Source organism: Solenopsis invicta, chromosome 11 (genome assembly GCF_016802725.1).
Source record: "Solenopsis invicta isolate M01_SB chromosome 11, UNIL_Sinv_3.0, whole genome shotgun sequence".
In the NCBI taxonomy this organism is placed as follows: Eukaryota; Metazoa; Arthropoda; class Insecta; order Hymenoptera; family Formicidae; genus Solenopsis; species Solenopsis invicta.
Genome location: NC_052674.1, coordinates 4,930,297 through 4,956,116, shown reverse-complemented (window position 1 = coordinate 4,956,116; position 25,820 = coordinate 4,930,297). Strand labels below are relative to the sequence as shown.

At 39.2% G+C, this 25,820-nt stretch overlaps 1 protein-coding gene across 1 annotated transcript in view; it reads left to right on the top strand.

Moving 5' to 3' along the window:
* The window catches only part of LOC105194711 (diacylglycerol O-acyltransferase 1), a 98,917-nt gene extending 78,884 nt beyond the window's left edge, over positions 1 to 20,033 (top strand). The window contains exons 9-12 of the mRNA XM_026130798.2: positions 6,813 to 6,857; positions 15,069 to 15,247; positions 18,657 to 18,807; positions 19,255 to 20,033. Of these exons, the coding sequence (XP_025986583.1) occupies positions 6,813 to 6,857; positions 15,069 to 15,247; positions 18,657 to 18,807; positions 19,255 to 19,431 (552 nt within the window). The 3' untranslated portion in view covers positions 19,432 to 20,033. The remainder of the gene's footprint in view (positions 1 to 6,812; positions 6,858 to 15,068; positions 15,248 to 18,656; positions 18,808 to 19,254) is intronic.
* The last annotated feature ends 5,787 nt before the right edge of the window (positions 20,034 to 25,820 follow it).

The following is a 25,820-nucleotide window of genomic DNA, read 5'->3' as shown; positions in this document are numbered from 1 at the left end:
GAGAGGATGCATCGTACTTTGGCTTATCGGCTCACGGCATACTACAGCTTAAAGGGATGAGCGTTTAAAGGATTTTGGGGAGTGCGTCGCAAGTGGTTACTGCCTCGAAAAGCATGCGGCTTTATAGTTACGCTGGAACATATGGAACGTGTGAAACGTCGTATCGATCTTCTAATCGTATAATATGCACTACGCTCTCACATATATAATTTTAATCACGTAAATGTAATACACATATATAATTTTAATGTGTAAATATAATTTATTAAGTCAGAGGGAGTTCTTCGAAAAGTACCTTTCGAGAAAGAAAACTTTTTTTATTTGAGAACTTGATTAAATCTGGACTGTTTAAATAGACTGTTGACTTTAGAAAAGTCTTATTCGTTTGCAAATTTAATGTTCTTTTATGTCTCTCTATTTTCTTCGTGTATCGAATCTCGGTAAGGTGCGAGGGTCAAGGAGCGACGAATTGGGAAAAGCTGCACGGCATGCACTATGTTAGCCTATTGCTCGTTTTTCCTTCGGTCGGCAGGATTCCAGATACTTGACCAACGTTGTCGAGGCGGAATTCGCGGAATACCAGAAAGCCGGTCGCACCTTCTTGTATCGAAGTCGCTGATATGCGTTCACCGGCCGCGCCAAGCGGAAATTCACCGACGGACGGGGAGTTATGACGCTGCAAAAATTCTTGCGATCGGCCGCGATAGGCACAGTAAAAAGAGAACGCCGCCGTTGAGGCGACAGTTAACAAGTAAAAATCGCTGATGAGAGTGCACGTGACTCAAGACTTGGATTTTTCACGAGAGCGATCTCGCGTGCCTTCGTCAATCCCGCTCTAAACTTCGAAGAGACAAATTTGTATGGGGACGCGTTTCATTTTAATTTAAATCTCCTCCGGTGTAACTTCAGTATATTAAATTCTATGAATTTTATACTTCTTCGACTAATATTTTTCTTGCATTTTCCTTAAAATTTGTATCTACGTAGAAACTTTTGAATTTTGATGCTGTATAATCCATTTTCGACTAACTACATCGTCGGATCCAGACTCCAGTGTTGTTCCAAAGTAGTTTGGAAATCCGCTCGCTGGACGTTATTACAACCGTCCGCTTAACGTATAACGACGAACGTGCTCGCTAAAAGACCGAAAAGTGAGGCGAAGTTTTATTACCAGCGTATCTTTGTTGAGACGAAGAATCTCGGGCGGTATTTCTTCGACTTTTAACTGACGGCGAGAAGCGGACGCGCGAATCGTACTTCGAATATCTTGCAGAAACATTTCAATTTTACAGCGTTCGTGATCAAACAGGGTACGAAGGAACTGAGGAGAGATCTTTGTAAAGAAAGAGACTCAATCGTCTTGGACTTTCGTGAAAATCATTCCCCACGAGCAAGTTATTGTTTTATTTTTTCCTGGTCTGTTTATTGTGTCAGAAAGAGGCAGAGAGAGGCAGAGGAGAGGGGGGGGGAGGGAGAGAGATAGGAGACTGCAGGCGGTATTTATTCGACTTCTAACTGGCACCAGAAGACGTCAGTGGAGAACAGCGAGGGTAGTTGTCCGCGGAACTCTCTTTTTGCCGGCGCTCCGGCACGAAACACTTAAGACCATGTCGAGTGCCTTTTAATCCTATTTGTCTTCCGCGCTGCGCTCCAGTAGCGTAGTCTGGAAGTGCGACTCTGAAAGTTGTCAGATCGAAGTAAATATTTTGGTTATCTCCGGAAAGGAGTTGAGTTGAATTCTGAGCATAACTCCGGACATTAATTCGCCGAAAAACAGGCTTATTGCATAATGGACGCGGAAACATGACGGAAATTCATTTGACGTTACATTAAATCTATTAAAATTATATTTAAAATATTAAAAGTGTCGTTTAAGCTAGTCTTATATATTTAATAGATATTCGGAGTGCATGTTTAATATTAAACACACTAAGACGTTAAGCACAATATTAAACACAAGCATGAAGTTTTAGTCTTTAAAGAATGAAAGCATCGATGTTCATAAGTAAATGCTTGGTCGAAGATCGAGAAACAGACAGACAGAGAAAGAGAGAGATTGTTTCTAATTTAATTATTTTAATTATAATAGTCGTTTATTGTAATTACAAATGTCTTAGCCTTGTATAACAATAAATACACTGAAAGAACTACGGTTTTGCTAAAGTATCTAAAAATTTAACTAGATACAAATTTGAATTTATAATTTTCTTAGACAATAAAAATAACTATGTAAAACGGTCAAGTTAATTACTAGTAGGATGTCAAAAATGTTTTTGCAGCATTGCTCATCGTGTTTGAACGTCCTTCGCAATTATTTTGATGATCCAACAAAAGTATTTCCAGATCTGTATTCAGCTAAATTGTCAAATACTTTCAACAAAATTGTTCTTTCTACGTAATATCTTTAAATATCGTCCCGACTGTTATCGGAATTTCTGCTAATATCAATAAAACTATTATTCATATTGAAATAACGATATGGGAAATTTACCGGTTTAGAGCTCTCGCAAATCTCCTGCTCGTCTAGCATCTGTGTTCCTCGTAAAATCTCCATTAAGCATCTACTGACATGCGTACGTGATGAAGGATCGGCCCTTCGGCCAAAGGGTGGCACGATGTCTACATAAGTACCTCTCGTTCGCTACACTATTGTCGGCTGGCCGGGATTCAGTCCGACTGAAGCGAATTCCCAGTATCTCGAGGACTCTTCCCGGACGACAGGACAAGATGTTCGCGGATGCAAAGCCGTAAATCTCTCGGCGCTAATTGAAACGACGACGCGCGAAGGAAACGACGGCGTTGAGGGGATCAGATGAGGTCGCTTCGTTTCCTCGACAGCACGATGGCGAGAAAATTTTTTCTCATTTTTCCCCTCTCCTTTGACGCTTATTTCTTTCCTTTTTTCATCCTCTCTCGCATTCCGCAGTCCCGCAACGTATATATTCGTTCAAGTGCCACGAGCAGCGTTCGGTTTCATACCGCTGCGAAAAGGATGACAACGCTCGACGCAGTATCACCGTCGAATAAAGATGACGGGTGGAAGGGTTGAAGCAGGGAGGTATTGCGAAGAAGAGAAATTTTTGCATCACTGCAGTTGCTGCTTTTCAACCTTGCGCGGTTTTAAATGTATTGACAGATATTTTCTCGCGTTTAATACCAATTTTAATTTATTAACTTTTAGCAGGATACTTTACTGGTATTTTTGCGATTTAATTTATTATTATTTCTACATCTGTAAATTTCTATAAAAAAAAAGCGTCGTTTCTTACGTATATAAGAATCACAATGCATGGTTGGAAACCTCTGTATTTTCTTCTCTGTACGGCTTTACTTTTCATTCAAACACCAGCGCTTTGATCGTTTGCATTGCACAAACGCAGCAGAAACAGGATGGATAAAGAGAACGGAGGAAGAAATGGAATAAGAGAAAGAAAAGAAAGAAATGTGGCTCGGATATCTACGTGAGACGTTTCGGACGTGATCGTCCGGAGGAAAATCTACCCCGCTTTTATTTTCGATCTCTCGAATGCCCTTCACTTTCCCCTTCTTTCGCGCGCATCTCGAGTGCTGCTATTCATTCGCGAAGGCTTTCTCGAACCACCGAGCACCCTCGTAACTTCAGTCGGAATGCAATCATTTGGGATACCGTGATTTCATGAGAATACAAATTCAACTGATTCGTTTCTCCTTCTAAAGCTTCTACACAAGCGATTTTATATTGATAATGGCTCCTAAGATTTTTTCATTAATGACTGTCTCTCTCTCTTGTTTCTGCGTTTTCTAAATCCTTTTTACCGTCGTGACTTCTTAAGAAGCTTCTTTTAATCGTTCAATTACACGTAGAAAGGCCGTGTTTTATAGAAGATACGCGGTGCAAGCCACTTGCTCGCCACTTGGTCGCCACTTGCCCGGTCGTAATTATCAGGCCGCGTAACGTATCGTGCCTCATTAAACCGAGTTGTAAAGTTGGCACTACGGAAGCATGAAATCCTCGTTGGGACAACTTGTTGCTGTCGTAAAAAAATCATTTTCTTCGGGATGTAAGCGTTTGTTTACGATACACTCTTTAAAACTTTAGTGCCGCTCGCTTGAATCGCGTCCTTTCAAAAGCCGGTAATTCGCCTCAATTAATTTCCAAACTTCTGCACGGAAAGAACGGTTTTGCTGAGGTATTTAAAAAATTTAGCTAGATATGGATCCGAAAATTACTTTCTCAAACTACCATAATAATTATGAAAGACGTTCGAGCGTATGCTGCAAAAAATTTAGGTGTTCCAAACCGATTACACTTTGAGCGTCCTGTATAATTCTATTTTGAAAATCTACACACAACAAAACTTGTTTTTGAGATCTGCAACCATCGATATCTTTGGAAACTTTTAACAACACCTTTCTTTTCGTGTACTCACGACGATAAAACTATCTCAGAGTAATTAAATGTCATTTGTTGGCGGTGTACAAGCAGATAGAATATGCAGTTACGTTAATCGTTTCATACGGCACATTAACTTGCGGATCACTAGATAATAGTATCACGCTATATTTCGCCTTTGCCGTTTTTCTGTTTATTCCGTCGCAACAACGACAAACGCGAGCAATTTAATTAACATTATGATATTGTCACGGCGCGTGTGCTGCAGAATATTACCTGTAATAATGGCAATACGTCACGATAATTGCAATTAGCATGATCCAGTGCGTGGGTTTCATTGTCGTATTAAATCTGTTATTTACCGGCAAATTGGGAAGTAAAATGTGTTATTGCGACATTTGATTTGTGAAAAATATTAAATTAATTTTTAAATGTTTTAAATGTTTGTTTTTGCGCATTATATGTATTAATTACAGTGAAAATGAGATTGTTTTTAGGAACTTAAATAAAGGTACTAATTGTAATATTTTATGAAAAAAATTTATAGCCGACGATATCTTTAAATTTAAATTTAATTATGTTGAAAAGGATTCGTTGAAGTACGTTAAAATGCAATACATAAATGGCGTGCTAAATGAAATATTTTGGGACTCGCGATTTCCCTTTACATTCTACAAAGAGATGCCATTGTTTAAGGAGGAATGTGGCCATTGGCGCGTGCATATACGCATAGTAATGATGTGTTGAAGTCGCGGGGAAGCTCTGAAGGTATTTATTTGCAAACCTGGTATACAAGCGCGGCTGGCTGGCTGTTGTAGCATTCGGAGGGACCTCTCGACAACCGCCACTTAAGCGAAACGCCGGAGGGACGGCTTCCTTCCCTCGTGTTCAATTAGCGCTGTGCACGAAATATCAATTCCATCGGCGGGAAGCTCCTCATTCGACATAGACCGAGTGCAAATCTGTATCGGGGAAAGGAGGCATCCGAGTGTCTACGCCCGATGGAGAAGTTATTGTTAAATTACGTTAAAAGTTTGTTGTTTAATTTAATAATATGCCATAAGTACATTAATGACATTTGGGTCTCCGTTAAACTTCGTTGATTAATTTTACTATTCAATTCATGCTGGATCAGACATAAAACTTGATCATGTCCGACACGTGAAATTCTGTTTTCGGTAAATATACGAGTATATCATCCTAATTTGGATGTCAATGATATGCTTAAGAATGAACGGACATTGTTAATCATCGTATTGAAACATGGATGAATCAGATGAATTCTTTTATTGATGAGTGATTTATTTCAAAAATATAATTCCAGAATGAATATAATATAGCAATGTATAAATAAGCAACGATATGCTATTTAACATCAAAGAAAACGCGAACAAATTTAAATAATGTATAATATATTTTAAGCGATATTTCAAATTTTTTTGCGTACTTTCTCACTTTTAGAAGTTAAAATGCAATTGAACCAAGATAAAACATGATATAAAATTCATGATGTCGCAAGCAGCAAGGATTAATAACTCAGATATAATCAAAAGTCTTCAATAGTAATTCTATTAAATATATAATATGTATAGCTATTAAGTTTTACAATTGTTTTTACAGTAAAAATTGATATGTTTTTTTTATACATTTTATTTAAAAATCTGCTCTCTAAATCAGAATCAGTAAAATCTTACTGATTAAGTGAGTTTTTCTTATCACTACGATTATTAATGGCTGTCTTTCAATGGAAAATACATTGAGATTTCGATTTAGAGAGTAGCGCTTTTAATTTTAATCGCGTCCTTACTCTTAATCGATGCAGCTCTCGAAGTGCAATCAATGCAGTGTGAAACGATATTTCTCAAATAATAACAGAATAGTAATGATATCGTATAATCGCGTTTCGACACGCAGATTAAATTTTGCGGTTTGCTTCCTCGATAGTGACGTTAATCTAATTTCGTGTGGGCGTCCGTCCGTAAGTAAACCTTTAATTGTGCTGCAACAGAGCGTAGCTCATTGTATAGAGATGCGTATAAATACTGCATCCTTTCAATTCACAAGAATTGACGATTCATTGACTCGATTTAACTGTAACGCACAGCTCCAAATTTCCATCGTACTCGATCGCAATGTTTTTTTGCGAATTTCGAAATGTGCAATTCGAATGCGATGAACGAAGTAATTCAGCCCCGACTATCTTACGGTTCATCATATTTACAATCTTAAATCCAATTATAAAGTTACATTTTGCAGTTGGTAACATGTTTCGCCCTCTCACACCTGCCCTCCTAACTCGCATTTGTTTTGCGTTCAGCTTTAGGGCATATCCTCATTCCTGCCCTCCCCTCTTTCTCTTAACGTACCCCTTTCTCCGCACGTTTCCCACGTATTTACCTTCTACATTAATAATCTCGTGCCTCTCTCGTTTGCGTTGCAGAATATGGACGTAGCCAAGGCCTCCGAGCGTCTTCTCAAGCTAGCGGTGAGTATGCACATATATCTATGTATACACGTGTAAATTTATAAGCGTGTACCGGGTGTGTCCGAAGTAGATTGTGAGTCAACAATTTTCGCAGCTTTACTGTGAAGTAAATCTACGGAAGTTTAAGAAGCATCAAATATATTTAATTGATATTTTTGTGAATAGTTTAGAGAAGGCGGTGCTAGTTGGTATTGCATTCCGTTCTTATGTATTTGCGACGAAAGGAACAATAGAAAAATTATCATAAAATATTGTGTTATATTTATAACATAAAGACATATTTTGCGATAATTCTTCTATTATTTCTTTTGCTGCAAATACGTAAACCCTCTGTTCGAAAATGAGTTTGGTTATTACAAGTAAAAATAATGCAGTTGACGGAAGTGAAAATTACTAACGTTGTGCGTTTCGTTTCTTCCATTAGTAAAATTAGTAGACGATCTTAAATAGTCCGAAACGTCATAAAGATTTTTAGGTTTAAAATTGCGGACATTTCAACATTACCGCAAGTTTATAGTAACATTGCAGAAATCTTATGTAACTTTCATGCAATATTATAATGTTTTAATGTAAGGTTTATGCAATGTTTTTTTAATCTTTCAATACTGGGTTGTGATTCTAACCTTCACTTTTTATAACAAATGTTATATTAATGATTAATATTATTAAAATATGGATTTTTAAATTTTAAACTTTTCCTCTTTTTTTTCTCCTTTCTTCTCTTCATCTTCATCTTTTTTCGTATTTAAAAACTCCTTTCTTCTTTCTCCTTTTATTTATCATTATTTTATTTCTTTTCTTTTTTATATCTAACGTTTTATAACATCTATTTGTTTATTACATGTGATTTTTCCTGAAAGATAAAAAAGAAAATATTTTATTAAGTAAATTTTTATTTTTATATCAAAATTTTAAAATATTACACCTAATCCAGCGATTATTAAAAATAAATATATTATTCTTTTGTGTATATTTGCTCTCCTATTTCCTTTTCTTTCATTCTTCATTTTAAACATTCTTTTCTTTGTTTTCCCTTCTTTTCAAATTTTTTCTTTTATAACCTTTTTTTATACAAATAAATTTTTAACTTGGGAAAAAGATTAATAAATTAAAGTTCATTTGTTTGAAAAATAACTAGTTAAAGTTAAAAATTAAATCATTTAAAATTAATTAAGTTAAAATTAACTAAGTTAAAAGTTATTAACTTTATTATTTAATTTTTAATTTTTTAATGCAAATAAGTTACGAGAGTTTTGTAAAGCAGTGCGATGCACAAGATCTTCCTAAAAGTCGTGGCGGCTCACCTAAGGCGCGCGTGTACGCCGATTAAAGCCCCACTTGGGTCGTTGACCGCACTCAGTCTCGTCAGACAGACGCACGTGCTTGCCATCTGGGCCGTCTCCCCACTCTCCTCGGTCGACGGAGAGTGGGGAGGCGGCCCAGACGGCAAGCACGTGCGCTTGTCTAACGGGACCGTGAGCGGTCAACGACCCGAGTGGGGCTTTAACAGAGACGGCACGCACGCGCGCCTTGTGAAACATTGTAATATTGTCTGGTAGTTATAAAAAATTTTTGCAATGTTACTACAAGCTTGCTGTAACGTTGAAATGTCTGCAATTTTAAACTTAAAAATCTTTATGTCGTTTCAAACTATTTAGGATTGTCTACTAATTTTACTGGCGGAAGAAACGAAACGCAACGCCAGTGATTTTCACTTCTGCTAATTGCATTATTTTTACTAATAATAACCAAATCTATTTTCAAACAAATTAAAAAACAAAACCCAATGCCAATCTGCCCCTTGTGCTAATTAGGTCCGATCTCCTCTATTGTTTGCGAACACATATTACAATTGATTACTTAAACTTATTAAACATCTATATTATTTAAATATATATTTCTTAAAAAAGATGTAATGATAATAATATACGGAAATACTTTCGAAACTAAAATTTTTCTTAGTATTAATTTAGGTTTTTTGTTATATTGATATCGTTTATATCTTATTTGTGAAGAAGAGAGAAAAATAGCGTACATAGATACTTTCCATGCTCGACTTTCGCCTTTTTCCTCCAGTACGCCTCTTACAAGGAAAGTCTCGAGGCAATATTTGCGAATTCAATCTCCCCCTCTCCCGCAACAAAACGCAGTTTCCACCTGAGTTTTGCCGCGACTACGAGCTCGTTCGACAGAATACGAGGCAGAGAAAACTTGCATCGAACTATGTGTCGACGATAAATGCTGTGCTTAATATAAAGCGTTGTAAATCTATTCCGTGTGTAAGTCTGCAAGCTGGCGTTAACTTTCTTGGGCTCACCAGGAACATAATCCAAGATATCTAACAATAAGATAGAATTTCCAAACGTAGAGAACGTAGAGAATAACGTAGAGAATATTCAAAATTCTAAAGATTATTTAGCGTAATTTTAAACTGTTCGCATCTCATCGATACGGTGCTGCAGATTTTATTCGCCAGTTTATTCATTTATGTTCTTTCGATGTGTTTTTTTTATAAAAGAATAGAATGCATGAGAGACGGTTAACTTCCACGTTCCCGGTTAGAGATCTTTACTTTACGATAAGTTGGATCTGTTGCACACGTCGGAAAATAAAATAAGCTATCCACGGAAATAGGAATGTTGTGTTTCTTCAAGGAAGAGCGAGTCTGGAAAGGGTACAGAGAGAGGATTCTGCAAGAGCTTCGAGGTTCTCGCAGAAAGTACGCCGGAATCTATGAATTCCTGATTTAAGTTTCGTCGTGCGTCGACTGTATTCCCGCGACGCTTCCGAATGAAATATGCACGCCCGACGATGGAAAAAGGTCGTTTGTCGCCAAGTCCGCAGGGAGATCGATGCACAACGATATGCCGAAGATGTTGTTTCGATACTTCCGATTCACCTGTTTTTTCTGCCGCGATAGAAAACAATTGCTGCAAAGTGAATATCGAAGCGATAAATCTATCTAAGAGAATATGATCTTTTTGGAGTAATCGATAATTCTTAAGAATTTTGAATATTATTTGTTTGGACATTTTATCTTAAGTATTTCGGATTTTATTTTCTTATGACGTTTATAAAAAAAAGCACTTTATTTTTAACGATAGTTTCTTTGTTGAATTTCAAATTAACTTTTTCTTCCCTGTTTTCAATCTTCAAAATATTGATAATCTTGGAAGAAATTTCTATCGGGAATAAATTTTATATAAAAGTAGATTAATGTTGTGGAAGATTAATTTCTCTCGATATTTGAGATACCTGTAAGTCTTTTATGTTTTTAATTTCTATATATGCAGTTGAGAGAACGTACGATTGCTTTCCCCGCGTATCGACAACGTAAAAAAAAAGAAAAGAAATGAAAAAAACAAACCGGTCCATACGCGATGCAATAGTTTGTTCATACGAGCGTCATAGCGCTCATCGTATCTTTTTATTTTCGTGTTCTTGCATCGCGCGTCGACACGCTCCACTACTCTTCGACATTCAGACCGGCTCGAGCGATTCCGCGTTTCGTTCGTACGCCGTTGCTTGTTATTCTCTCGTTAGCCCGGTTGCTCCAGATCGGAACTGGCCAGTCGTAGTGTTTCGAGTACTGGGCGGAGTCCGGTGAACCGAATTCAATTATATAAATTCGTCCCAAAGCGACTGTCCTCGGGAGCGTGTATAACGGCGAGTACGGCCGTCGCGTATACGCCGTTCGGTAGACGTCGATTACTCGCGATTAAAACAGCAGACCAACGGTCGTGCATGATCGAGTTTTGTTATGGAACTTTCGTTCACTCCACGTTAATTGATCCGACTGTGCTCCACTGTTAATTATCGGCCCGCTCGTCGACTCGCGCCACTGACGTTTTCCCTCCGAAGCGCCTCGACGCGTGGATAATCGCGATGTGAACGATGTGAAATGAATGTAAACTTGTGCAGAATATTTACGGAAATCTTATAATAAATACGGTTGCACACTCATATATATATATATATATATATATATATATATATATATATATACCATATATATAAAACAAATTATGTTTTAGAGTAAAATTTGATTTCGTTCGTTGATTTGTCGACACCAAGTCAATAAAACACGATGAATTTAGATACTAGGTCAGCTACAGTACTAAAATAAATTTAAGCACGAGAGAGGAAAATTGCATCTAAAAGGAAAGTATCCCATAAATTTTGAACTAGACGAAAGCCTCGAAACAATCTATTACTTGGCTATTGAAACAGAAAAAAGAAACCTTTGGTGTGTTTTTTTAAATAACAAGTATGATGGAGAAAGAGAGAGAGAGAGAGAGAGAGAGAGAGAGAAAGCGTACACACATACACACTGGCCTCGGGGTAAAATAAATTCATCGCGTAGAAGTAAGATTTCTTTCTGCCGAGGCAAAGCAAAGGGTTGCTCATTTGCGACAGCTGCGACAACTCTGTTTGTTCTTGCGCGCGCGGAGGAAAAATAATTGTTTGCCGATCGACGGTCCGAGTCCGTCCCTCGATCTTTCGCGCACCCGTACTTTTCGTTTACACCGCAAACAGCCGGGAGGCATCGTGGACCATGGGGATCAGTGTGACCGTCGTGGGTTAATTGCGGTTCTTATGTACGAGGGTGGCACCGGAAGAAACAGGGCGGAACTGCAATGCGGGACGGGACTTTAATCTCGTCGTAATGGGGAAACGCAATTTTCCCGCAGTCCGCTTCGCCAATGAGGCCCTTTCTCTCTTTTGCTCCCTCTCTTTCTCGGCTCGATCTCGCCTCTTGCACACGCCCGCGTGTCAATGCCTCATTCCGAAATCCCTTTGACTTTGAAAATCACCCAAAGTGCAAAACTATAGTGGCACCGTCATTGCCGATTACCTTGCCGCTTTTATCTATCGATCATGGGAATTGCAATATAGTGATGGACGCAATCTAATTTCTGACGTGTAATCCTCAACTATGTAAAAGGTGTTCGCGCTTCGGTAATAATGTAATAATTGTAAGAGCTCTAACGGGAGGATTATCGTGTCAGGCGACGAAAAGTATCAGAATATTAACGTTGTTATCCCTATTATTCCTAAAATATTTTTAGGCAATGCTATAAATAGTCAAATATTCTTTTCTTGATCGATATCTACCTCCGATACAAGTCTTTCCGAACAGTCTTGAGCGCCAACTTCGATTAGACTCAACATTTGCATACTTTGTGAAATATAACCCCACTCTCCTACTTGCAAGCCAATAGCCGACTCTCGATAAAGTTAAAAAATTCAATCCGCCCTCATTTACATTCTCTATCCCGACCGTTATTACTGGGTTATACCTTTCACATGTTAATGTCCTTGCAGACCTAGTAAGCGTAAACGTCTCCGATAGACAGGTACACGTCGTGTACCCTCGAGACACGACAGGGAGAGAGAATGGCAGTTGAGGAGGGGGGGGAGGATAACGTCAGCGATCGGGAAGAAAATGGAAAATATCGATTGCCAACGTAATGCGATGCATGCGCTTAGGCAGGTCGACTTACCCTCCTATTTTTTTTCCCTCCCCCCTCTGCGACGACTACTAATGACACGGATACGTCGATCCGTACTGCGCGCATGTAGAAAATCTCGCGGATCGTCCGCCGCACCTCGTAATACGATATTCCTGCATTATCGATGAAAATCGACTGCCGGATGGTGCACGTAAGCCAAGCACGCATTAATGTTATGCGGCCGGCGATAGGATCAAGCACGAATCGAACGGTTATTGCTGGTTTCTTGCGCGGGGATCGATGTTGAGCCGCGCATCAATATGAATGAACGCTTTGCTATTCGCGCGACTCATGGATAATGTTTTATAACATTTTTTTTGCTGGTTTCAGTATTATATTTCTTACTTGAATATCTACACACATTGATCAATAATCGGTATATACTTAACCTAAGAGAGAATATATCTTTGACTGAAAAAGAGATTACCACCACTGTGTACATTTGCATTTTTTAATAATGATTCATGGCCAAATTTTAATTCGAAAAGATCTAAGAATCCAAAGATTAATCTATAGCTAAATATTTATTAAGAATACACGTGAAAATTCAAGGATTAGCAAAAAATGAAGTTGAAACTTATATATCTTCAATTATACTTATATATCTTCAAAATTTGAAGTATAATGTATAAATGAGAATTTGTAAAACGTCTCAGAAATCAACATTTTTCCGCCTTTAAAGTTTCTTAGTATCCTCGAAACGCCATACACATATGTATCCTTTGGGTGCGTTTGGTCAGGCAAGATTGTACATCTCTCATATAACTGCTTGGGAAGAAAGCGCTTCCTCTTTAGATAGCCTCTGGTCAAAAAAGCAGCTTAAAGTTTACCGCTTTTCCCTTTGTGGTATCGTCGACGTGTCTCAAACGATTCACTGGCTTCTGCTCTAACCCCCATGCCACTTCTTCTCTTGTCTCTTCGTAAACCTTAGCCCTCCGTCTTTCTCTCTCTCTCTCTCTCTCTCTCTCTCTCTCTCGGTAGCATCCACCAGTAAAACGAAATTAAAACGCCGAGATAAGTTTTCCCGGATTACGTTGGGCGCCGGAAGAGGCTGCTAGGAATCGGAAGTGCTGAGGGACTCTCTGTCCTTTTTTCGCAAAAGTGCCACGAATGCCTCGCGGCGCAAGAGACTTGACCTTTGTGCCTGGCAACATTATTAAGTCCTTTGCCTCGCGTGAGAGAGCTCAGTGGAAGCATGCGGATGATACCGTGACTCGGCGGTCCCGAAATGGCATCCGAAACGAAATAACTTCGAAATTCTTCGTCATGAAAGCGGTCCGTCGAGAAATTTTCGCAAAAGTATTTGTCTGATGCTAAGGTCTAGCTCACGGCCGCGTTTTTTCTCTTTTCTTTTTCTTCCCTACTTCTTTGATGCGAAAACATTTATTTCGGTTGTCGTTGCGCCACGAGGGACATGAATGTCACGACATAGAAGAAAAACAATCAATCTTAAAGTTGTGATAAAAGGTAAGAGACCAAAAAGAATGAAATGATAATATGAAATGATAATGAAGTAAAAAAAAATGAAATAATATGGCGATGGAATCACAACATATTGTTTTTCCTCTAATTTTTCAATAGCACTAGAAAAGAAAAAAATATCAAGGTAATGTAGCTGCAATAAAATAGATAAGGACTTTTAGCGTAGCGTCGTATTATATACACGCGATAAATGATGAAAGGCTCAGTCTAAGTTACTTCCATTAAAGCGTAATTAAAGGAACAGACGGGATAATTTATAAGTTCGTTATACAGTTGCTTCACTTTCATCTGTAGATGCGTAAATAATACTGTAATACGCTCGTCCCTGATTATCCTCGTTTCAGCTAACCTTTTTTTGGTGTCATTATGGGGGCGTCGCATTTTATTCAGTCCATTAAGAACATGATACATCGCGTTTGCGTATGTGAGAAAGCTTTGATAAACTTTTTATAATCACGGTTCTTTTCCTTGCTGTTTGCATTTCGGACGCGCCTTACCGCTCCTACACATGTTTCTCGTTCGCGAATTTTATGGGAATAGCTGTGCAAACTCTTCGCAACAGTGGAGTATAAAAATATGAAATTGTATACTTTTATACTGTTTCTTTCTCAATAAATATATTTTATATTTTCAAATAATTCTCAGGATTTAAATATTTCGTGAAAAAAGTCTTACTTTGTAATGAGAATTTCTAATAAAAAATGTATGATTTCAAGAAATATTGAAAATATTGAATATTTATTTATGTAGATAAATATTTATTAAATATTTATTCAACATCATTTAAAACAGATCTGCAATGAAATAACATTATTCTTTTAGGTTGTACAAAAGAATAATCAATGTCCAAGTTGTAAACTGTCTCTTGCTAACATTTAAGAAAACATATAGAGTTCTGAAAATAAAAGCGCGAATATATTTATAGATTTAATACCGATTTAGAATCGCGTTCTTAATTTACTAATACATTAACAATTTATATTTCCTGGTAATATACATTTGGAACTTTATTTTCGAAAGAGAATAATAGAAATTCTGAACTTGTGAAATATCGACGAAGTAGTTTCTTTAATTAGATTAATACGTTTCTATTTTTGACACGTAGATTAATTGCGTAGCTTTTTTTTATTAATCCTGTTATAAATTATCACTGTGCGATTTTAGTATTTCTTGCCATTTATACTTATTGTTAGATATTGAATTTTTGTTATTTCAGATACCAAATCATTTAGTATGGCTTTGCTTCTTTTATCTGGCATTTCACTCCTTTCTCAATCTGATGGGCGAATTGCTACACTTTGCGGATCGGAATTTTTACTGCGACTGGTGGAACGCCAACAATATCGATACGTTCTGGAGAACTTGGAACATGCCGGTGCATCGCTGGGCTGTGCGGTGAGTGAACTGATTTCCGTTTATAGTAACACTTGATATCAAGTACTACTCCATTTTGATTTTTCTGAAAGTCGGTCAAAAATAATTATGGTAATGTCGTTACGTATTTAACGTTCCGAAAGAATTGAGCAATAAGAATAGAATTATAAACTTTATTTCATTACACTTCGAGTTGATAATAACGAGTCTTCTTAAGATTTCAATAATTGGCAAATACGTTCTTCATTCGAAGCATTAATAGTTGGAAAATATTTATAAATTTTCAGAGTAATATGATAACTTTCTTGACTTACTTACAATTGAATAAATTATCATTAGAGTAACTTGATATGAATTGTCAAAAAGTTTATTGGGCGGAGATAATACAATAACTACAAAGAAAGAACAGTTTTAAAATTCAAAACTGATAATAATTATGTTGAATTATTAAAAATTATACTGGACGTTTAAGCTGGTTGCTAGAATATAAAAAAGCTTTTTGCAGCTATGTTATCGAGCGTTAGCGTCCTACATAATTATTTTGATTATTAATATAAAATTATTTCCTGAGCTGTGCATCTAACTAAATTTTTAGATACTGTAATGAAATTATTCTTCCTGTGTATGATCACAATATGTAATTCGTTTATTATCGAACAAAGCTTAATTACGCAATTAATTACGAAGTGATCAGATGCACTTAAAATGTATGCGGGCTGATGTTTCCGATGCATGGAAACTCCTCTTTCTTTATGTAGACTGAACGTTAGATTACATTATCGGTGTTCGCGAAAAATGTAATTGAATCTTCTTAAAGAGGAGCATACTTGTTAACGAAGTTTAACCTCGGTTAGATTGATCAGAGAAAGTCTATCAAAGGTCCAGCTTGGTAGTGACGGCCTCATCTCTTCTACTTCTTTGTCCGTTTTTATCTCTTTCTCTTACATACTGCTCTCTTATACTATTTACCTTCGCCGTCTCTCCGTTCCGTAACACTCAGCTTCTCGCGTACCTTCTGCGCCATAGAAGGAAAAACTCTTCCGGCGCTTTACTTTGCACCTTTGACTCTGCTGTAGAGATAACATGATTATATAATAATGCAATAGCGTCTCGCTGAGGTTATTTCGCAGCTATGTCCGTCATTTCAACGTAAAACATTCGCGTATTGTCTAATGTAAGTAATGCCGACACGTCTTACCAATTACACACATCAAACAGGACAATGAAAATAACATCACGGTTGTCTCTAACACTTTAGCGCAGTCAACTTTCGTTGTAAAATTACGAAAAAATTCTGTAAACTTAATAAGCTTGTCAACATTGTGAGAACATCTCGAGTTTATATGCGTACAAATTTTCGAACGGTTATATATTATACATGGGGGATGTGTTATTTCGTGAGACGCGAGAAACAGTCCTCTGTCTTATAAGAATGAGCTTCCTCACGAAAACCTTTTATTCCGCCTAAAATGTCTCCTTCAACCCATACATCTCGGCTGTCGCCGCCACATTAGATTATACATCCCCCGCTCAATACAATCAGCGAACTTCCGAAAGACTTTTCCGGCGGGCCTTCCATCTTCCACGGTTACCCATCGCACGTGCACCTAACAACTCGAGCCCATAGTGACGACCCCTTTTCAAGAGCCCGAGCCGGTTCTTTGTACTTCGAAAGTAGCCCAAAAGAAAGTTTAAATCCCTGTAAAAGTGGCCGTACGAAGTTCTTATTATGTGACCGAGAGAAAAGGGAGCAGTCGGAATTGCTACGTACAAACTGCACGAGGTTTACCATGAATGTCGTATAAAGAGTCAATCTACCGCTTTTCGCGCGGGATGTAGGATATTTCGCGACAGAATATTTTAAAAATACTTATACGATTATTCTACGTTTTTCTTCTCGGAGTATTGGTACTAAGCTCGAATAATATTACTGCTGTGAGGAAACTTAATTTTACCGTGAGCGTAAAGAGAATTGCGTTACTCGAGTTAGTTCCGACAGACGTGACGTAACGTGGAACAGTGGCCACCACTGCATAACCAGAGCGGGAGATTGTCTTATAACACATTCTTATAAAACGTAACACGTACCGTGAGAATGACTGGCCATGCTCCCTTTTTAAATGACATAAAAGTGAAGAAAAAAATAAGGCACGCTAAAGAGACGCGCCCCGCGCGAGCTTCCGCGACGCGAATTTCAAAGTCTCACCCCGGCGGCGGCGCTCGCGCTTCTTTTTACCTCGGCGCGACGCACCTGCCCGCTTACGGTGGCTCGTACCTTTTTCTTTTTCGCTACCAAGATACGCAGCTGCATTTGCAAGCTGCGTCTGGCACGCAGCCATAGTGCGCGCGGCGTTGTGCGGAGTAGTCGAGGTGAAAATGGAAATGCTCCCCAGACGACGAGGGGGGACGAGACGTAGACGCACGGAGGTGTGTTGACGAGAACGTTGAGACCACCACCGCCGACGCCTTTTCAGGTTTGTAATGGGAAAAGCCGATACGCATCGCGATGCGCACTTAAGGCTGTTTATTCCCCGCGGCGCTTATAATACCTCTATAACTGGAGATATTCCCGAACGTCTTGCACGAAGGAGACGCTCGCTTCGGTTGAAGGAAAAGAAAGCACGAGATGCGGGATGCAGGCGGAAGGATCTGGCGGAAGCAGGAATCCTGAGGGCGCGGCGAAACGTGCACAGCCCGAAATCCTTAGAACTGTCGTCGTCCCACCTTTGAACATTCTCTCTTTCCTGCTCTGCTTTCTTCCCGTATTCCTTTTTCCGTTTTCTCTTCCTCTCAGACCGTACTTCCGCATCTTCTTCTCTTTCTGATGCATCTCCACCGATAGCCAAGCGGCTAACGACTCTTTCCCGAGTTGCCCGGTTCTGCTTGTTCGGCCATACAAACGAAAACGATAATGGCAGAGTGTTGCCAAACCGGAATGTTGCGAAACTTTCCTGAATATTGCTTTAATTTTTTGGACCGACTTCGCACCATTGTACGTTTTTGTTTGCTTTATCAGCCTAACTACTCTTGCGTGTATTCCGATGGCATAACCGCCGTTTGAGAGTACAGCTACCATAGAAATGCGTGTTCCATCGTGACACCGATAATGGAATTGTCGGCGTAATAGGCGAACGTGCTCTAAATATACACCTTCTAGGCGCGTCACGATTAGAATCGGGATCTTTAATCGATTAAGCTGTTTAAAGCGTTTTCTATTGTCGAATACAGGTCGAAGGTGCAATTTTGCCGGAAACGCTACGTGACCGATTCTTTTATAAAAAGTAAAAGAACAAAGAGAACAAGTATCGTACATAGTTCTAATCTATGAAAAATATATTTTACAATTTTTTTTTAACCGAATCCACAAATAAAAATTTGTTTACAATACATTCAAATGAGATGTATTTTATTAACGACATTTATGTTACAGACATCTCTACATTCCGGTAGTAGAGATGGGCTATGGTAAAACTACGGCGTCGGTGACTGTCTTCTTTATTAGCGCTTTCTTCCACGAGTATCTCGTCAGTGTACCTCTGAAGACATTCAAGATATGGGCGTTTATGGGTATGATGGGACAGGTAAGAGCTCCTTGCGTATGCTTCGTATTATTGACTGTGCAACTATTGACTTCGGTGTCAAGAAATTCTTATCGATTCCTTAGAGACTACATGGCTTTAAATAGATTCAATAATATTCCGGGTTGCTCAAGAGCTATTGATCTTGAAAAAAATAAAATAAAATAAAATGAATTCAATCGAGTACTAAAACTTCAGATAAATCAAACATAATCGGAAAGAGAATGCGTGTACAACGCTAGGGTTAGACTACTCTCAATAGACGTCGGTTAATATGCTTTTAATAGTCATGTAGATTTCGTCATATTCCGGGATTTCAGACGTTGCAACATCATTTGCTGTGCTTTACATGAAATTACGTGGCGCACTACATCTTGTATGCACGTACAAGATCTGTCCGTTCCCTAAGTACGGAAATTCCGGTCGTGCAACGCTAATTGTTCATTCTAGATACCACTGTCGGTGTTGAGCAAGATGGTGGAACGACACTGCGGCGCCAGATGGGGCAACATCGTCGTATGGGCGAGTCTCATCATCGGGCAACCACTTTGTATAATGATGTATTACCACGATTACGTTGTAACTCATTTTGGTGAGACTCTGATCGAGGACTATTCCGTGGTGTAAGGGAGCTTAAAAAAGGGGTGAAAACGCAGAAGTGAAGGAGGATCTCTCCGAAACGAGAGACTCGCGATCGATCTGTCGCTACTCCAACCATCATCTTCATCGATCGCGGATTTACGTAACTTCCGGCTTGAATTTTAGACGAGAGGAAATTGCCTTGAATCATCGTCGTTTAATTGTGCGATGATTTACCTCCGCCTGAAAATTCGATAATACGAATGTGCCTTAAACGTAAACCTCGCGTTGTATGAATAACGCATCACGAATGAATGATTGAAGCGAAATTGAGATTGTTCGAGAATCATTTGAAGATAACATCGTGTTTCATAAGATTTATATATGTATATTCCTTCTTGTAAATGATACACGGTAGCGTCTTTTACATGGAAGGACGAAAAAAATATACTTGGCGCGAGCCGCCACCGCGTCTCTTGATATATATAATAATAATATTTGAGAAAGCTGTAAATAGTTACCAGCGTTTACGTTACGGGTGTGTACAGCGGAGTTTAATAAATATTTTTTTGTACAATAATTTTGTAGAAACGCGCTTCCACGCCGGAGGAGGCGAAACTGTTATCGAATAAACGAGATATTTCACATTAGTCTTGTTGAATTTCGTCCCGCATCTTTAGGAATAGCCGGAGGGTCATTCGGGTATTATCCTCTCAGCTGGAAACCGAAGGGCTGCCCCGCGGATCGTCGAAAAGACGGCATTTTAAGGGTACGACCCGCACGTTCTTTTTCCTCGTCAATGAGGCGGAAATCATATGTTGGGGTTTACTCTTTCTTAATACACGTTTTACTTTGTGTACCACTGAAAAGTAATACTCTTGCTAAATCTACGGAAACCATATTGGGACAAAATATAACGCGAATCATAAAATGAAACTTATGATCATCAGTTTTACTTTGGGATATTGAATTAGGAAGAATTCTTTGATTAATTTTTCGTAAGCATTTTATATTCTTTAGATTTCCTTGCAAACGTGCTTATTATGTAATTATAATATAATCTTCTTGAATAACATTCAACTATTCTTTTTTTGGCTTAAATGTTTTATATTAAACATTTCATAAGCCATCGATCGAAGGAAAAATAAAAGAGATGTTAAAACGTAGGTGGACAACCAATTGGTCGTCTGACAGAGATAGTTAGAAGCATGTCACGAACGAAGAAGCTTGACCCTTGAAAGAAACACTTCTTTGAGCTCTGACCCTTGGGTTTTTTCCCTCTGACGAGTCTGGATACCGTGATACGTGTGTCCCTACGATGGATAAATTAATGATGCTGAAGACTGACGGCCGAAAATACGTTTTGTGTCAGAATGATGGATATAGGTATTTACAAAAAAGCGTTAATTAGCGACGAGATTCTGCTTTTAAGGTAAGTTGCGTAACCAATTTATTACAATACCAATTTAGATAAAACTATACGATGATTTACTTTCTAAACGAATAACTACATAAAGGAGATTCTGTGTTATCTTTAACATTACGTCGGGATACATATTTTCATCTCTTAGGTATTAAGTAGATAAAGATTTTATGAGCACCCAACTGAATGCGATGCATGTCGGCCTTACTCAGGATCGCAATTTTCTAGAGCGCCAGCATGTACAAGTGTATGTCTCGTCGTAAAAGAAAGTTGAATGTAACATCAGTCCTATAATGTTATCATACGTTGTTGTTCATTCGTCACAGAAACATTAGATATATACTAGAGTCTACAGAAGTATAAGAGAGACGTTTTCAAAAGGGAGACTTTTTCGACGAGTTTATTTTTCTTAAAAAATAAATCAACTTATACGTTACATCAAACTTTTCTGTATGAATATTAAATAATTATAATAAAATATTACTAAAGAATTATTATTAACAAAATACTGACGTTTTTATAAAAAATAGAAAATTTTTAATATAATAATAGAAAGTTTAAAAAATAGATAATAATAAAATTTACTGTTTATATACATCTGTGTGAACGATTTAAATTTTTTATTATTACGCACTGATGCAATTGTTATCTGTTATATGTATTAATTGGAACTTCTCAGGGAGAATGAGATGACAGTCCTTGACAGTAAATTTTACGATATTAAGAGTTCAGATGATTCAATTTTTATTACCTCCATTTTTTAATTTTACCTTAATTTTCTCAAGAATAAAAATTTATATCGCGCGGAAAAGAATACGTCTCCGTTATCAAACGTGTCATTGTCAAGAAATCAACGTTTCATCGATCGAGGACGACGCGAATGTAAATGTCGGAATTAACTCGCTGACATCTAGAAATGCTCTGAACCGTTTCCGGAGTTAAAGTTTCTTGTTGCACAGAGATGTATTTTCTCGCTAGCTTCGCCCAATGTCTGTAGCGGCGCTCAACAAGTTAAATCTTATCAGCTCGCCGGTTTGACTTTAGCGTCATTATAGCGGTTACCTCTTAAATTGGCATTTGCGCTTGACGCGGTAAATAACTTTGTTAGCGCCGAAACTCCGAGGTAGGAACACTTTTATCCTTTCAGCAGCTGCATTGTTCCGTAAACTGATATGCGAGTCCGCCTGAACGTGCCGTAAAAGCAGAAATTACTTCTCTTGATACGTGGGACTTTTAATTTAATTGCCTCCTCGGGACGGGAATCCGTTGCGCGTTCTTAAATTGATTCTATATAAAAATATTGAAAAAAAAAAGACTCGCGCAAATATCTCGGCCATTTCTGAGGTACGTGGCTGACGTGTACCGCGTTACAATACCTCCGGAAGGGCTTTGTGACGAACGATCTCGGCCGTTTGCAAGGACAAAGCGTAAAAAATTCATAAATACCGGAGCTGCCACGCGTTATGTTAATTTAGTTTGTCGAGTGTCGAGTAATTAAAATGATTAAAAGAAAAAAAAAGAAAATCTCGTGCATCAGACGTCTTGCTGTCCTGGCGCATTGAACCTTTCCACATTTACAATGTTTCACTCGTCTGTTTATCAGTATCGATTCAAAAAAGCTTACGCAAAAAGTTCAGTCATCCAAGTCCCGTCAGACCTTTGATACGCATATCCTTGAGACGTATCGTCTGCAGAGCGACGGGACGACGATAAAGTGGCACGTCGCGAGCACAGGATACGGCGAAGCGTATTTTTCCGCTTTAATGCAATCGCAAACAAAGGATTGAGTAACCGAAGGAGCACGAGAAGGAACCCATTCCCTCGCCCCATACCTGAAGCTCGCTGCTGCGCCAGGCGACGAAGCATCCCCGAAGAATGCATCGGTCGGTCCCTCGAACGAGCGCTCGCGTTATCCCGTAAGGTGGGCCGTGAGAGGGTTGGGGGTTGCGCGAGGCGTCGGAGAGAGGGACGGGTGGCGGCGGCGGCGGCAGCGGTGGCGGTGGTGGTGCGGCGGACTAGGAAGGTGGAAGGGTGGTCAGGGGGCACAGGGGGCGCAGTGCGAGCGCAACACGATGCTATAAGGGCGGGTACGCGGCGGAGTCTCCGCAGTGAGCGTCGCGACGCCTCCGCGGAGAGTGTCGCATGGATCGCACGATTGGTGATCGCCGGTACACGAGGCGTCCCGCTCTCGTCGCGTATTACATTGGCGGTGTGCAGTGCCGAAGGAGTTGTTTCGCTTCTATCGAGCTGCGAGCCACCCCGAAGAGAAGAAGGGCGGCGCGGCGGCGGTGTCCCGTACCGTAGAAGCTCCAGCTGCCGTTTCGATCCGCCCGGAAGAGCTCTCCTCTCTCTCTCTGGATGACCCAGGACGGACTCCGCGCGCTCCGGAGCAACCAGGTTGGTTTTTATCGGATTCCGGGAAAAACGGGAGACGGAGGGACAGAGGTGCTCAGAGCCGCGGGTTGCTTTTCCGCGACGGGAATGGAGTCACTGTCCTTTAGAAAACGGTATACATGCACGTTCCATCGAGAAATTTTGCAGCGGTGGCGCGCTGAATAATTGCCGGCATGAATGCGACAAGTGTAATTTACGTTCCATTCAATTTAAACGCGGCACCGTAAACGGGAATAAGATAAGCAAAGGCAAAGGTGCGAAGCAGTACAGTAAAAATAATCATTCGACGCGCGTATTTTCTTATTCTTCAGAAATATGAAAAATTTTTATGTGATGGTTAAATACTTTAGACAATCATGACTCTATTCCAATTTATTTCTTTATTTGTTTCTAAGCTTTGCTTACGATACTTCAACATCCAAGTAAAGCACGTTATTGAACGCACATTAATAATTTATCGGATAAAAAACTCAGACATAATTCTGAATCGAAGATCAGTTATTACTGTGTTTTTTTATTCATTGGACGAGTACGAATTAATGAGGAGCGAATGCACGCGGCTTACGAGACTGAAATATTCAATAACAAGGATAATATGTAAGCGGGAGATAAGGTTGAACATTATCCCAATAAATAATGGAAATTCGCAATGTCCTCGTTTACCATAAACATACGCCACTGGGTGGGTAAATTTAATTTACCCGCGATATTTGCGCGGTACGAGCGACATGCATCCCGGCGAATCGAGTCGCGAACGGTTAACGAAAACCGGGAAATACCCGCGACCGTCCACGATGCGAGCGTATAATATGTACATAATAGATTCTTTTTGCTCTCCGCACTTAGACGCGCCGTTATTTCGCGTTTCTCTTCCGTTTTCAATTATGATGCCGCAAATACAACGTCGCGATATACACTCGTTAGAGAGGAACGCGGAGAAAAATTCACCGCTAATTAAATGCGCATTGAGCTATCCGCGTCGCGTTATGCCCGCATCGCGATTTTTATTCCTTTCACGCCGTACATTTTGCACGCTTTTTATATACAAGTTGCCCCGCGCAATTTTTTAATGCAGAGAATTAACTCGGTCGCTCGTTATCTCGTTTACCTCGGCTGCTTAATATATGATCTGAAGACAGTGCAATTTGTATCGCAACCGTTTTAGACGGGCGAAGCAAGTAGAATTGAGCTTGGTGAATTTTTAATAACTACACAATCGATTTCACCTTATCGCGATTTGAGTTAAAACTATTTCCATCAGGAATCTTCCATTTATATGGTATAAATAAAGATGACAATAGAGTCGTGTAAATTTCGCGCGCGTTTAATATCTCATAAATTCACGTGCTTCCATTGAAGTGCCAATATGCTAACCCCTGCTGCTAATACCTGTACCGGAATGCTTACCAGAAAATTTTCTAGGAAATAACCTACGCAAGGTTCGTTTAAAAATTAATTACTTAGCGCTTGAGTTTACCTTCAGCACTAAATGGCGGCGGTTAGTCCGCCTTAATGCGCTTCGTTTATAAACCCCGTCGAGAATAGTCCAAGATCGATCAGCGTTGCCTCGACTCATCGGTTTTCCTTCTGCCGTTTCTTTCTCGCGCCGGAAACCCGTCCCCTCATTCCGACCGTCCGATAACAATGACTTGACGTTTGTTAAGAGCCACGCGCAGCAATCTCACGTGCAAGAAAAATGGTACCGCTCGTCCGAGGACGGTGTTCACGTTCGCAACCGACACATGGAAAATTGAAGCGATCATCATCGGCCGAATTATCGCCCGACGATCGACGGTACTTCAGCGAACGTGACGCGACGATTTCCGCAGAAAAGAGAGCAGACAAGCGGGATAGATGAGAATGAAGCGACCATTTTCCTTAGATAAAATTCTTGCAACAGTGACTGTTGTAAAATGTATAGCTTTATTTGACTCGGCGATGTAAAAGCTAAATGAACACGTTGCTATGTTATTTCAGCAAGATTGTCCTGATTTTAGATTGTATAGACTTTTTTTTTTGCATTTTTTTACGTTAACACAAATATGTCTGTTTATGAAAAAGATTATATTATACTGTCGCAGAATTAATCGAGGATTTTAATTAATCTTTATTGAGAAAAACACCGTGAAAAACCTGAAATTCGATATCTTCACGTTAACTTCTTCAATGTCTCTTGAGATTATAATAGAAGCAACTTCGGTATATCGAGTCGGTGAATGCCCTGAAACCATCTACGTCATGACGGGTCAGATTATGCAAAATTCCAATCGATTAACCTGTTCTTCAGTGTTCCGTGAACACTGTCGCTTCGTTATTCGCGAGTCGACTAAGATAACAAGTATAATTTGCCTTACTTCCGCTACTGTTGACAGCGTGATTGCACTGTTACATCGACGTATCTCAAGGTGCCTATCGCGACGCAAACAAATTTTCGAAAGCGCAAACTGTTGCTATTTATATATATATACATATATATTTTATATTATATATATATATATATTTTTTTTTTTTTCTGTTAATTCGGGTAATCCTGTGTTATCGTAGAATCGATGAAGTAGAATGTGCGTCGCATTGGCTGTGCGATGCATTTAACACAGTCATAACTTTCGGGCTCCGTGCT